This window comes from Protomyctophum parallelum (genome assembly GCF_964188405.1).
Source record: "Protomyctophum parallelum genome assembly, chromosome: 1".
Taxonomy (NCBI): Eukaryota; Metazoa; Chordata; class Actinopteri; order Myctophiformes; family Myctophidae; genus Protomyctophum; species Protomyctophum parallelum.
Window position 1 is genome coordinate 101,654,761 of NC_139697.1, and position 15,240 is coordinate 101,670,000.

The window sequence follows — 15,240 nt, forward strand, 5'->3', positions numbered from 1 at the left end:
AAAGCTAGTCTTCCTGGGGTCCGACACAGACAAACAATTAACATTTAACAAAAGGCAATACTTACAATTGTTTACAAACACTAACTCAAAATAAAACATAGTAAAATAAAATATAAAATAAGAAATAAAAAACATAGGAGAAATAAAAAACTAAGAAAAACATAGCAAAAAATCACTTTCAACACATTTATACATTTGAATTATTATTTCCCCAGGGTTACTGCAGTATGGTTTACATAAGGTGTTCTCTTAACTTGATTTTAAAGATGAATGTTGTATTTGTATTGGTTATACACTTTGGTAGTGCATTCCAACCTATTACTGCTCTATAGATAATAGAAGATTTAAGAATATTTGTTCTTGGTTTAAGTGTATATAAGCAACACAATCATAACATTCATTCAATGAGTGAATTCATGATATAGATCTGTGAACAGCAGGCCTACGTCTCTATTATGTTTTGATGAATTGAACAAGGTGGACCCTCTTGTAAACAAGTGTGGCGCTTTATGGTGTCGTCAACTCACAGTTTAACACTAGTCTTTGTATTGAGTTTGTGCTTGAAATGTACTGTAATTCAGCAAACTGTTAATACATATTTCAATCAATCAATCAATCAATCAATCAATCAATCAATCAAACACATGCAGTTTGTCGTGTTTTAGAGCCACAGAACATCCAGATAGAGCTTTACAAAGATGAATGAATGTAACATTTATAGTGACTTGAACATTAATGTTACAATGATATAGGCCTATTAAAACACAATTATTAACGGCGATTCCGATATCTGACCTTTAAATCACTGCGTCTCTCTCTCTCTCTCTCTCTCTCTCTCTCTCTCTCTCTCTCTCTCTCTCTCTCTGTCTCTCTGTCTCTCTCTCTCTCTCTCTCCCCCCCTCTCTCTCTGCAGGGATTGCGGAGGGTAATCCGCGTTACACAGAGAGCTGTGACCCGCAGAATTCAGTGACTGCGGGGATCACTCTGTGTCATTCTAGTAGCCACTGACACGTTACAGGACCGTGTCCGACCTTCATAATATTTTGTTTTATTTTTCTATTAAAACATCGTTTTTTCCCCCCCATTCACAGGTGATGCAAAAACCTCATATTGCAAACCACCCAACAGCGACCTCTGCCGGACGCCACACATTTCGATAGAGCAGCATTTCTCGGTGTGACAGACGGCGCCGTGACAACCGTTATTTCGCAGCGCGCGCCGCTCAGCCGCTCAGCCGCAGAGACATTAAACAACACGAACGAATGAATACATTAAAGAATAAATCAATGAAAATGTTCAATAATAAACAGTTGGAAATGGAATGATCTCTCTCTCTCTCTCTCTCTCTCTCTCTCTCTCTCTCTCTCTCTCTGTGTCTCTCTACGTGATGGCGGCTCTATCTAGGCTATAAATGGACGCTTCATTCAATGACAGACGCCAAGCAGCATCAGTGAGCAGCAGAGGTGAGAATGGAATATGATATCATTAATATAACTTAATACACATTTTCATTTATATTTAATAAATGTTGGCATAGGCCTATATTGCAGCAACTGCATGTGATAGGCTATATGCACTTGTGCGAAGCATTGATGAGATGATTGAATATAAGATATGAATATTATACATTCACAGAATGGCTATACAGTAGGCCTATACAGGTCAATACAGAAACTGCTGCGAGGATAAAAAACAGAAAAAGCTTGAATCCGATAACGTATAGCCCACTTTACTATACCTACTATATAGGCTGCACTGTATAACCTTTATCTATATTTACATTATCCATGTATAGGCCTGTTCATAGCCAGGCAGTCAAATCTATCTATCTATCTATCTATCTATCTATCTATCTATCTATCTATCTATCTATCTATCTATCTATCTATCACAATTTATGCTGTATAAGAAACCTTGTACCACTATAACTCCAAAATGCAGGGAATTAAAAATATAAAATTGTCAGGCATTGAAGAAAACCTTATATTTAAAAAAGATCACACCCGTGTGAAGTGAGGGGCGCTATATATACATATTTTATGACGTAATTATCAGAGAAAACAAACATTAAACTCTGTCCATGTGTTTAATGTTGAAAAACAAACATTAAACCTGCATCAAAAACAAAGCAATAATCAGTAAAGTATTGTGACTTCATATATTGTCAACTTGCATGCATGAGACAGGGAGCGGTGGTGGAGTGGAGTTAGCTGCTTTCGCAGACAGTTTGAGAGGGGGGAGAGGTGGTGGAGTTAGCTGCTTTAGCAGACAGTTTGAGAGGGGGGGAGAGGTGGTGGAGTTAGCTGATTTAGCAGACAGTTTGAGAGGGGGGGAGAGGTGGTGGAGTTAGCTGCTTTAGCAGACAGTTTGAGAGGGGGGAGAGGTGGTGGAGTTAGCTGTTTTAGCAGACAGTTTGAGAGGGGGGAGAGGTGGTGGAGTTAGCTGCTTTAGCAGACAGTTTGAGAGGGGGGAGAGGTGGTGGAGTTAGCTGCTTTAGCAGACAGTTTGAGAGGGGGGAGAGGTGGTGGAGTTAGCTGCTTTAGCAGACAGTTTGAGAGGGGGGAGAGGTGGTGGAGTTAGCTGCTTTAGCAGACAGTTTGAGAGGGGGGAGAGGTGGTGGAGTTAGCTGCTTTAGCAGACAGTTTGAGAGGGGGGAGAGGTGGTGGAGTTAGCTGCTTTAGGAGACAGTTTGAGAGGGGGAGAGATGGTGGAGTTAGCTACTTCAGCAGACAGTTTGAGGGGGGAGAGGTGGTGGAGTTAGCTGCTTTAGGAGACAGTTTGAGAGGGGGAGAGGTGGTGGAGTTAGCTGCTTCAGCAGACAGTTTGAGGGGGGAGAGGTGGTGGAGGCAGCTGCTTTAGCAGACAGTTTGAGAGGGGGAGAGGTGGTGGAGTTAGCTGCTTTAGCAGACAGTTTGATAGGGGAGAGGTGGTGGAGTTAGCTGCTTTAGCATACAGTTTGAGAGGGGGAGAGGTGGTGGAGTTAGCTGCTTTAGCAGACAGTTTGAGAGGGGGAGAGGTGGTGGAGTTAGCTGCTTTAGCATACAGTTTGAGAGGGGGAGAGGTGGTGGAGTTAGCTGCTTTAGCAGACAGTTTGAGAGGGGGAGAGGTGGTGGAGTTAGCTGCTTTAGCATACAGTTTGAGAGGTGGTGGAGTTAGCTGCTTTAGCATACAGTTTGAGAGGGGGAGAGGTGGTGGAGGTGGACTTCAACCAGCCAAAATTCTCACATGTCTCCCCCCTGCTCCTCTCCCTCCACTGGCTCCCGGTCGCTGCCCGCACAGAATACAAAACTCTGATGCTGGCATTCAAAGCAACCAAAGGTATGGCTCCCCCATATCTTACAAGTATGATCGAACCCTACAAACCCTCCAGCGCACTCAGATCAGCCAACGCAGGGAAGCTGGAAGTACCCTCACTAAGAACGCCGGGACAACGCTCCACACGTCCCAAACTCTTCTCCCTTCTGGCTCCAAAACTGTGGAATGCACTTCCCATTGCAGTCAGAACTGCAGCATCACTCCCAATCTTCCGCCGTAGTCTGAAAACCCACCTTTTCAGACTCCATCATGGCCCATAGCACTTACCCTACCCCCTTAGATAGCATTTCTGTAGTCTTAGATAGCATTTGATACAGACTTATAGCATGTTATGTAGACAGCACTAGCATTGCATTGTATGTAGTCATAGCACATGGTACATATGTATAGCATAGTAGTATATATGTATAGTTTATATGTATAGTTTAATTATATAGATATTCCACTGTTACTTTCTTAGCTTACGCATGTTTCATGATACATGCTTTTATGTGATGTATTTTGTTCTTGCTTAATGTAAGTCGCTCTGGATTAAGAGCGTCTGATAAATGCCTAAATTGTACATTTTAAATTGTGGTGCATGCAGAGAGACAGTGTAGCATCTCAGTAAACTATAGGATCATAGAATGCAGAGAGACAGTGTAGCGTCTCAGTAAACTATAGGATCATAGAATGCAGAGACAGTGTAGCGTCTCAGTAAACTATAGGGTCATAGAATGCAGAGAGACAGTGTAGCGTCTCAGTAAACTATAGGATCATAGAATGCAGAGAGACAGTGTAGCGTCTCAGTAAACTATAGGATCATAGAATGCAGAGAGACAGTGTAGCGTCTCAGTAAACTATAGGATCATAGAATGCAGAGAGACAGTGTAGTGTCTCAGTAAACTATAGGATCATAGAATGCAGAGAGACAGTGTAGTGTCTCAGTAAACTATAGGGTCATAGAATGCAGAGAGACAGTGTAGCGTCTCAGTAAACTATAGGATCATAGAATGCAGAGAGACAGTGTAGTGTACAATTACAATTTACAATTTAGGCATTTAGCAGACGCTCTTAATCCAGAGCGATTTACAATAATCAAGAACAAAAGCATGGGAATACATCACAAAAGCATTTATCATAAAACATGCGTAAGCTAAGAAAGTAACAGTGGAATATCTATATTATGAGACTATACATATAAACTATATATATATATATATATACTACTATGCTATACATATGTACTATGGCGTGCTATAACTACATACAATGCAATTATAGTGCCGTCTACATAACATGCTATAAGTCTGTATCAGATGCTATCTAAGTCTACAGAAATGGTATCTAAGGGGGGTAGGGTAAGTGCTATGGGCCATGATGGATGAGATGAGTGTCTCAGTAAACTATAGGATCATAGAATGCAGAGAGACAGTGCAGTGTCTCAGTAAACTATAGGATCATAGAATGCAGAGAGACAGTGTAATAGTGTCTCAGTAAACTATAGGATCATAGAATGCAGAGAGACAGTGTAGCGTCTCAGTAAACTATAGGATCATAGAATGCAGAGAGACAGTGTAGCGTCTCAGTAAACTATAGGATCATAGAATGCAGAGAGACAGTGTAGTGTCTCAGTAAACTATAGGATCATAGAATGCAGAGAGACAGTGTAGTGTCTCAGTAAACTATAGGATCATAGAATGCAGAGAGACAGTGTAGCGTCTTAGTAAACTATAGGATCATAGAATGCAGAGAGACAGTGTAGCGTCTCAGTAAACTATAGGATCATAGAATGCAGAGAGTAATGGGCCTTGTTACAAAAAGGGTTGAAAACCATTTAACTATAGATACCAGCCAGGTAAACAAGGAACCTAGCATTTGCATGTCCAAACAACATGCTATCTAAATAACATTCTTCCTTAATATTTGTATTATGGAACCATCCATCCATCCATCCATCCATCCATCCATCCATCCATCCATCCATCCATCCATCCATCCCAGGAGGGGAGGAGCTATGCAGAAGGAACACGGTAACTAAGCAACAACCGAGGCACAGAGGAGACGGGATGGGATACAAGGTAAGACAGGACACCAATGTTGTTACAACACCCTCTACTTCTCTCCTCTACTTCTCACCTCCGCTGCATTTGACGAGCCGTTTAGACAGCTGGTGGATGGAAATGAAGCTCAACTTGCATCGTCGGCAAAGAGTTTTCTGGCCGACGCTGCAAGCTGCCGCCATGTGGGAGGAGCTTCATCTCCATGTGGGAGGAGCTGCATCTCCATGTGGGAGGAGCTGCATCTCCATGTGGGAGGAGCTTCACCTCCACCACCAGCTGCATCTCCGTGACTCTGTCACTGTCTGGATGGCTGCGGCCAGCTTTTCACACTTTTTTTTTTTTTCTTTTTCTTTTTTTAATAGCACATGCACAGGAAGACTCTTCACATATTAGAGCATGTCTGAATTAAATGTCAGAGCTGAAATCGACATGTAAATATGAAATAAACATTTAACTAGGTGTAATGTTAGAGTCCACAGAAGTGAACATTTCAAGCCCGTTTTTCTGTTTCTCTGCTAGACATTACAGTATAAGCCATATCTCTAAAACTGGCGGGCCAAACTGAACAACCAATACGTCAATTTTATTTCCTAGTACTTTATATATGACATGAAAAAACGAAAAAATAATAATAATAGTAATTTTTCACACACAGGGAGCCGAACTGCAGTGAGATGTATTATTAAGGATGGATGGACCAGGAAGCAATGAGATAAATAGAGAACACAACTTTAAGATATGTTTGGTGCACGTTAATGCATGCATGTTAAACTGGACTCAACTTTACATAAACTGGACAGTAGTCTACAGCAGGTAGTGAAGGTTGTGCCTGACAACACAAAAAAGTTTCCATTGTGGTATAAACTATATTGTACCCAATTCATCAGGAACACAACACAACACAACCCAAAACAACACTCCTCCAGGTCAGATGAAATGTTAATAGTTTTTTTGTTTCATTAGGAGGGACTTGTCAGGTCAAACTGCACAAATAGAACATGACCCTCTCCTCTCCTCTCCTCTCCTCTCCTCTCCTCTCCTCTCCTCTCCTCTCCTCTCCTCTCCTCTCCTCTCCTCTCCTCTCCTCTCCCCTCCCCTCCTCTCCCCTCCCCTCCCCTCCCCTCCCCTCCCCTCCCCTCCCCTCCCCTCCCCTCTCCTCTCCCCTCTCCCCTCTCCCCTCTCCCCTCCCCTCCCCTCCCCTCCCCTCCCCTCCCCTCCCCTCCCCTCCCCTCCCCTCTCCTCTCCTCTCCCCTCCCCTCCCCTCCCCTCCCCTCCCTTCTCCTCTCCTCTCCTCTCCTCTCCTCTCCTCTCCTCTCCTCTCCTCTCCTCTCCTCTCCTCAGGTTCCAGACAGGGTGAGCGTCCTGTGGCGGTTGCGGCGTCGGGCGCGCCGCGGCGCCGTGTGCATGGCGTTCTTCTGCGTGTCCATGGCAGCGCTCTACGCCTTCTGTGCTGAGAACAGCGTGCCCGTCACCGACGCCATCTTCGGTGTGCGTGCGCGTACCCGCGCACAGCCCCGCCCCCACTCCATCATCAAGGTCTGTCTGTCTGTCTGTCTGTCTGTCTGTCTGTCTGTGAAAAGTTGCTCAAAAGCGCATTAGGCGATTTCACTCCTCCTTCCGGGTAGGAACAGAGTGCATTCTGGGACGGATTGCCCAAATAACATGGAACGCGCTGAGTTGACTCTCATTGCGGTGTTTGCGTTCACATAGCGTTGAACATATATAGCGTTCACGTGTAATCGGCCAGATGATAACATGAACGTTGCGCAATGATAGTCAACGGACCAGCGCTGGCCCCCCGAGCTGCAATACCAAATTGGGCCACTATGTCCATTTGGCCTCAGGGTTTCCTCCCGGTGCCGTCTCCATTAAGGTCTGCCTGCCACGTCTGAACTTTGACCTTTGACCTTTCAGGTCCTGAGGGGCGGGGCCAAGCCCATGCTGGTGGACCCGCAGAAGCTTCCGGGCGTCGTCCCCGGCGACCCTCGCCGGCCAATCCCGGTGCTCTCCTCTCCGAACCACACCCAGGAAGCAGCCAATAGGGAGCCAGCGCCGCCCGGCGGCCGCCACGGGCCGCGAGACTCCTCCTCCTCCCCGTCCAAAGGCTTCCTGGGATGGCTGCTGCCACGCCCCTTCACCCGCGCCCTGGAGACCCTGTTTGGCGGTAGGTTGGCACCATGCGTTATCTGGGATAACGCACGCCTTGGAGACCCTGTTTGGCGGTAGGTTGGCACCATGCGTTATCTGGGATAACGCACGCCTTGGAGACCCTGTTTGGCGGTAGGTTGGCACCATGCGTTATCTGGGATAACACACGCCATGGAGACCCTGTTTGGCGGTAGGTTGGCACCATGCGTTATCTGGGATAACGCACGCCTTGGAGACCCTGTTTGGCGGTAGGTTGGCACCATGCGTTATCTGGGATAACACACGCCATGGAGACCCTGTTTGGCGGTAGGTTGGCACCATGCGTTATCTGGAATAACACACGCCCTGGAGACGCTGTTTGGCGGTAGGTTGGCACCATGCGTTATCTGGGATAACGCACGCCTTGGAGACCCTGTTTGGCGGTAGGTTGGCACCATGCGTTATCTGGGATAACGCACGCCTTGGAGACCCTGTTTGGCGGTAGGTTGGCACCATGCGTTATCTGGGATAACGCACGCCTTGGAGACCCTGTTTGGCGGTAGGTTGGCACCATGCGTTATCTGGAATAACGCACGCCTTGGAGACCCTGTTTGGCGGTAGGTTGGCACCATGCGTTATCTGGGATAACGCACGCCTTGGAGACCCTGTTTGGCGGTAGGTTGGCACCATGCGTTATCTGGGATAACGCACGCCTTGGAGACCCTGTTTGGCGAGAACCGTTTTCCCCACCGACTTCTAATTGGACACCCGGCCTCGCGTCGGTCGGACCCACGGTTCTCCAGAACCACCACAAAAGGCCAAATCTAAATCAGCCTGAATCGCCTCACCTTTCGCCGCAATTTCCAGCCTCTGCCTCAGCCTCATTGATTGCCATGGCAAACCCACACCTGACAATTGATTACTTAACCAGTTCACTTTTCATAGTCACTTTTCAGGCAGGCAGATACAACAGAGATCTCCATGTGGGACACAGACAGACAGACAGACAGACAGACAGACAGTAAAAATGTTGTTTTTGGCAGCAAATTTCTATTTTAGTTTTAGTCATAGTCTCTTGAATAGTTTTCACTTAGTTTTAGTCACATTTTAGTCACCTGGAATGTTCTAGTGTTTAGTCTAGTTTTAGTCGACTAAATGTCATATGATTTTAGTCGACTAAATCTACAGTTGATTTAGTCGACTAAAATTTGTTTTGACAGGCCTTGATGTCGTTGTTGCCACGCGTTGTGAGATTGTAGATCTGCTATTTTCAGCATGCAACCCAGCATAAAACTGGATCTCTTGTCCACTAGTCCCATCCTAACATTTTAGTCTAGTTTTAGTTTGTTGACGAAATTCAGCATATTTAGTAATAGTTTTATTTATAATAGTTTTAGTCACCATAGATTTGTTTTTATTTAGTTTCCATTTAGTTTTAGTCAGTGAAAAAAGGTAGTCGACGAACATTTTTCGTCTTATAGTTTTAGTCGACGAAAACAACACTGATGCTCTGTTGATTGACAGGCCGTCGCCGCGGCGAGCTGAGCGGGGGCGTGGGGGGCGAGGAGGCGGAGCTCTTCGGACCGCACGGCGTCCTGGGACTGGGAGAGGTCTGGAACGAAGACATGTCCTCCAGCATGCTGGGACAGCGGCTACGCAAGGTGGTCCAGAACTACCAGGTACTGACTGTCTGTCTGTCTGTCTGTCTGTCTGTCTGTCTGTCTGTCTGTCTGTCTGTCTGTCTGTCTGTCTGTCTGTCTGTCTATCCGTAAATATCAGAATTGGGAAGGTTTTACCCCCAAATAAATTCACGCCACAGTGAACCGGAAGGAAAATCGCCTAAGCTACTAATTTTTGTCTACCGCCATATGTCACCCAAAGCAGGGGGTGTTTTGTTTGTTTTTGAGGGGCCTGACTCCGCCAGATGGTGGCAGTAGTGAGTTTCTCCTCCTGCTTCCCATCTGGTAGAGGTGGGATCAACCCGAGACTGATGACATATTGTAGCTGTGCCAGCACACATGTAAACACAACCTAACAAGACAACAACTCCAAATTATTATGGAGATTTTTGCCTCCCGCTGCTTCGGGTTCACCAGATGCAGTCAGGAGGAGGAGGGAACTGGTGAACTCAATACTGCCACCATCTGGCAGAGTCAGGTTACGCTAGCCCCTCCTATATACAGCCTTTGTCCCCACATGTCTCAATATTTGCCATTGACAATGAAAGGTGAAATTAGCTCAAATGTCCGCCAAATATGACGTATATTTGTACGATGAAAAGAGCGCTCCTCACTTCACACGGATTTCTTTTAATCATATCCCGTACTGCACCTTTAAACACATGCCGTGATGTCATTTCCTGCTTCCTGTCCTTCCAGGCCATGAATAAGTACGGGGTGGAGTTCCCGGGTCCGACGGGCAAGAGGCCAAAGGTCAGCGGCCCCGAGCTGCTGTGCCAGCTGAAGGAGAAGGTGGAGGTGGCGACCTTGACCCCCGACCTCCCGCCCTTCAGCGCGCTGCCGTGGGCGGGGCAGCTGCTGCCGGCGCGGCCAATCACAGCGGAGCTGGGCCCGTTCAACAGCTGCGCCGTGGTGTCGTCGGCCGGATCGCTGCGCTACGCGGGACTGGGCAAGGAGATCGGTACGTCAGGGACCCCCCCCATGGGGGGACACCCCCTGGGACCCCCCCAGGGGCCCCCCCAGACGCCCCAGGAGCAAAGATTTGAGTTAAAAACGTTTCCTCTGAATGAATATATATTCAAAGATTTGCGCCACATTTTCATGATTTTTAGAAAATAGCAGACCTACAAGTTCATAGCGCGCCACTCGGTGCCGCGCTATGAGCTTGTAGATCAGCTATTTTTAAACGGCTAAAGCATAACACGATGCTTAAAACACCAAAGGGGACCCCGTCCTGAATGGGTTAAAGAACAACATGTGATCATGTGATGTAACAACAGGATGTTTGTTGTGACCTCATGACCTCCAGACTCCCATGATGCAGTGCTGCGCTTCAACGGGGCGCCGACCGCCGGCTACGAGAAGGATGTGGGTTCAAAGACCACCATACGACTGCTCAACTCACAGGTAACACACGCACGCACGCACGCACGCACGCACGCACGCACGCACGCACGCACGCACGCACGCACGCACGCACGCACGCACCGATGCACGCATGCTTCAAAGACCACCATACGACGTAAGCCCAACACACACCGGGTGTGCAGCGACGCGGCAACGCCTGGAAAACAGAACGGTGGCGTATCGGAGCGTCAGGCGAGGCGTGAACGCGTGTCGGACGCCGCCGGTGTGCGATAGGTTCATTGAAAATAACGGAGGCGGCTGTTTTGACACAGCGGCGTTCACAGACGGTGTGTGAGGCCCTTCATTAACTCACAGGTAACACGAACGCACAAACCGCACGCACGCACGCACACCCACACACACAATTGTTAATGGCATTTGATGTTTGTATTGTATCTTAAATGGTAAATGGTGCATTTATATATAACGATTCAGATGCGGTCTCATTCTGTGAAGAATCGTGAAAAGTCAAATTCATTTTAGTTACTCTTCTGTTTTTGTTGATTTCTTTTTTATGAATATTTTCATTATTTTCAAAAAAAGAGGAGAGAATGTTGTGAGAATTGGGATCTCCGTTCTCGTGGAGGAAAGTCGAGCTTCACATTTGATGAAGAATGGTTGCATGCAGCAGCTGCTCAGTAACTAGGTCAAGTGCTACGGGCTGTATAGTCTCGCTGCTCAGAGATTCAGAGCCTTTTCAAAGCCGTCTTTCAATAAAATACTATCTTCTTATATTGTCTGATGTGCTCAAAGGAAGGAATTCATTAAACCCACTCGGTGACAAGACACAGACGCATCCATTCAGAAATGTTCCATAACCAGTGTTGCCATGTCTGCTTATTAAAAGCGACTTTGGCCCTGTTTTTCTGTAAAAATAAAACAAGGTGTGTGTATGCGTGCGTGTGTGCGTGTGTGCATGCGTGTGTGCATGCGTGCGTGCGTGCCTGCCTGCGTGCGTGCCTGCGTGCGTTCAACAGTGATGTTGGCAACAGTGTTATTGCCTAAATCTGGCAACACTGTTCTTACCCCAGGACCTCAGGCAGACATCCGTTTGAACTCTGACCCCCAGAACAAAGTCAGTACTGTCTTCACTGCACTGGACCCCAAGGAACTAAACATGCTTTTTATAGTTCCACCGAGTTACCATTATCTTTGGCAGCTTGCAGGATACCACTTATCTCCATATCATTTAAACTTTTAAAAGGTTTTCTTTTGTAAATCAATGCCCTACTTCTTTGATCGATCATTCATTGATTCATTGATTCAAGATCTATTCATTCTCTGAATGAGTAACTGCATTAATCTTCAGTGTTGTGGAGGAACACAATGACCCTATAGGGAGTACCAGGGGGTCCCCAGCTATGATGGATAGTTAGGAACCAAATGGACCCATTCATCTGAAACTCTGAGAGTGTACAAATGATGATGATGGATATAGTTTGAAATTTGTTTGGACACCCCCCTGTTAAATAAAGTGTCACAGTAGCAAAGATAGCTGATCTACAAGCTCAAAATGTGTCACATCTCGCTTGTGGATCAGCAGCATTTCAGCTACGTTTTACATTTGAATGGTGAAAAGTAACAGTTGTGTTGTGTAGTGTAGTGGGCATTATACCGATGTTTCCACCAGAGCAGATCGATGTACTGTACACTCTTATGAAGTATCGTGTGTCGTTTGCGTCCACAAACGCCATGGAGTGTGAAATATGATACTGTAACAAAAGTCAAAAATACATCACACCTATCTGTCTAAACACTATACCAACTAAATGACATTATGTCCATCTGAAACTATATAGCAGGTAAACAATGAAGCTAGTGCACTAATGCGCACGAGCAGGGGTTGAACCCCAGTCAGTCTCCCACTCGCCACACCGACAGACACACACAACCTGTCGTGCCTATAGACCGATTCGGTCAAAGTGACTGATGTTAGTCTGCTTCAAATGTTACTCTTTTACCTGCTTTTTACTAACACTAACATTACAAAGATGCCCAGAACATCGGGATGAACCTGTGTAGTTTATGGCTGCTCCAACAGCAGTGACAACATTAAAAAAAAAGCCATAAACTACACAGGTTCATCCCGATGTTCTGGAGCATCTTTGTATTGTTAGTGTTAGTAAAAAGCAGGTAAAAGAGTAACGTTTGAGGCAGACTAACATCAGTCACTTTTCCATTCACTGTAGTAGAAGCTTGGTGCGGGGAAACCGCAGATGTGTCGTCTCCGCCTACAGGAAATACGTAGGCTGCGACCATGAGACCCGCTACGGAATCGGTCTATAGACTAGCGTCGTAGTCCCGCCCCCTACCACCAGGGCCCAGGAAATCATTCCCCGTTCATTTTCCTCATAGACATTTCAAAAAGTATTTATTTAAAGACCTTTTAAGCCTCGTACGAAGCCAACTCGAGTTGTGACCGAACAAATAATTAGAAAGAAGAAGAAAACGGCACTTTTTTGTTGTTTTTCTTCTTTGTAATTATTTGTTCGGCCCAAAATGTTGTGCTTTGTTGTCATGATTTGTCACAACTCACGTCGTTGTGAAAGGGGGCGGGACTGTGATGTTCCTCACCCAGGAATCAGCCCAGCTCCTAATCCAGACAACAGTCTTGTCAAAACTCGACTATTGTAACTCCCTCCTTACTGGCCTACCAGCATGTGCACTTAAGCCTCTCCAGCTGATCCAAAATGCCGCGGCTCGCTTGGTCTTCAACCAGCCAGAATTCTCACATGTCTCCCCCCTGCTCCGCTCCCTCCACTGGCTCCCGGTCGCTGCCCGCACAGAATACAAAACTCTGATGCTGGCATTCAAAGCAACCAAAGGCATGGCTCCCCCATATCTTGCAAGTATGATCAAACCCTACAAACCCTCCCGCGCACTCAGATCAGCCAACGCAGGGAAGCTGAAAGTACCCTCACTAAAAACGCCGGGACAACGCTCCACACGTCCCAAACTCTTCTCCCTTCTGGCTCCAAAACTGTGGAATGCACTTCCCATTGCAGTCAGAACTGCAGCATCACTCCCAATCTTCCGCCGTAGTCTGAAAACCCACCTTTTCAGACTCCATCATGGCCCATAGCACTTACCCACCCCTTAGATAGCATTTCTGTAGACTTAGATAGCATTTGATACAGACTTATAGCATGTTATGTAGACACTATAATTGCATTGTATGTAGTCATAGCACGTCATAGTACATATGTAGGCCTATAGCATAGTAGTATATATGTATAGTTTATATGTATAGTTTCATTATATAGATATTCCACTGTTACTTTCTTAGCTTACGCATGTTTCATGATAAATGTTTTTATGTGATGTATTCCCATGCTTTTTTGTTCTTGCTTAATGTAAGTCGCTCTGGATTAAGAGCGTCTGCTAAATGCCTAAATTGTAAATTGTAAATTGATGTAGTTGTTTACGTATGGTTTCCTAGGTGATGGCTTCAGAAGACCATCGCTTCCTGTCCAGCTCTCTGTACAGCACTGGAGTCCTGGTGGCCTGGGACCCCGCCCCCTTTTCTGCAAACCTATCAGTGGTAAGACCCCACCTCCCCACCCCCCCTGACCCGCCCCTTTCTCTGCCGACCTATCACTGCACATGGATGAGTAAATTGATATTATAATTATTGTGATATTGAGTGCTATAGATAATGTTTGTTCAGTAACAGTGTTAAATAGCTCTACATTGTAATCATCTTAACCAACAAATACTTCCCGTACGGTCTGCTAAATTAACCTGCGGTGTCCATTCAATATTTTCTTATAGATGATGATGATTATTATTATTACAGTGGTACAACAGGACAGATTATCCGATCTTCGCTCAGTACCAGCGCTACAGGAGGCTCCACCCCCTTCAGCCTTTCTACATCCTCCACCCGCGCTTTGAGTGGCAGCTCTGGCAGCGAATCCAGGACAACATGCCGGAACCCATCCAGAAGAACCCGCCCTCCTCTGGCCTGCTGGGTAAGCTAAGCTACGCTAAAACTACACTGCGCTATGCAATGTTATGCTTTGCTACCTTAGACTACACTGCGCTATGCTATGCTATGCTGCCTTGGGCTACCCTGCGCTATGCAATGCTACGCTAAACAACGCACGCAAAGAAAAGCGAAACATTGAGGTTCTACTTGGGATAAACACGGATGGAAATGTGCTCCGCGCAGGTACGGTGCTGATGATGTCGCTGTGCGAGGTGGTGCACGTGTACGAGTTCCTGCCGTCGCGGCGGAAGACGGAGCTGTGCCACTACTACCAGCGCTACGTGGACGCGGCGTGCACGCTGGGCGCCTACCACCCGCTGCTCTACGAGAAGAACCTGGTGAAGCGCATGAACCAGGGCTCCGACCACCACATCTTCACACGGGGCCGCGTCACGCTGCCCGGCCTGCACAGCCTCAACTGTAGCAGCCACCGTGGCGCCGCCACGCCCAGCCACTAGCTAGCGCGGTATAGCGCCGTATAAAAAGAAAACCCATTGAGACCCGAGAGCGGATTCTCCAGGGACACCCTATAGAGTAATAAAAGGATAGAGACTGAACCCCCCCCACCTGTTCATTTCAGTGGAAGTGGCGTTGCTCAGTGGCGTTTTGAAGCACTCGGAAGAACGCTCTACTTCCGCATTTGAACACCAGATTTTGGTGGTCAAATGCAGAAGTGCAACCC

The 15,240-nt window shown here is 46.6% G+C and overlaps 1 protein-coding gene across 1 annotated transcript; it reads left to right on the top strand.

Moving 5' to 3' along the window:
* Nucleotides 1–5,309: 5,309 nt before the first annotated feature.
* Nucleotides 5,310–15,016, top strand: st6gal1 (ST6 beta-galactosamide alpha-2,6-sialyltranferase 1; the record flags this gene model as incomplete). Its single annotated transcript, XM_083761550.1, has 9 exons — nt 5,310–5,375; nt 6,699–6,893; nt 7,272–7,521; nt 9,009–9,163; nt 9,863–10,124; nt 10,473–10,570; nt 14,010–14,111; nt 14,367–14,541; nt 14,742–15,016. The coding sequence occupies exons 1-9, from the start codon at nt 5,364–5,366 to the stop codon at nt 15,014–15,016; spliced, it is 1,524 nt and encodes a 507-aa protein (XP_083617676.1). The 5' UTR covers nt 5,310–5,363.
* Between the last annotated feature and the right edge of the window lie 224 nt (nt 15,017–15,240).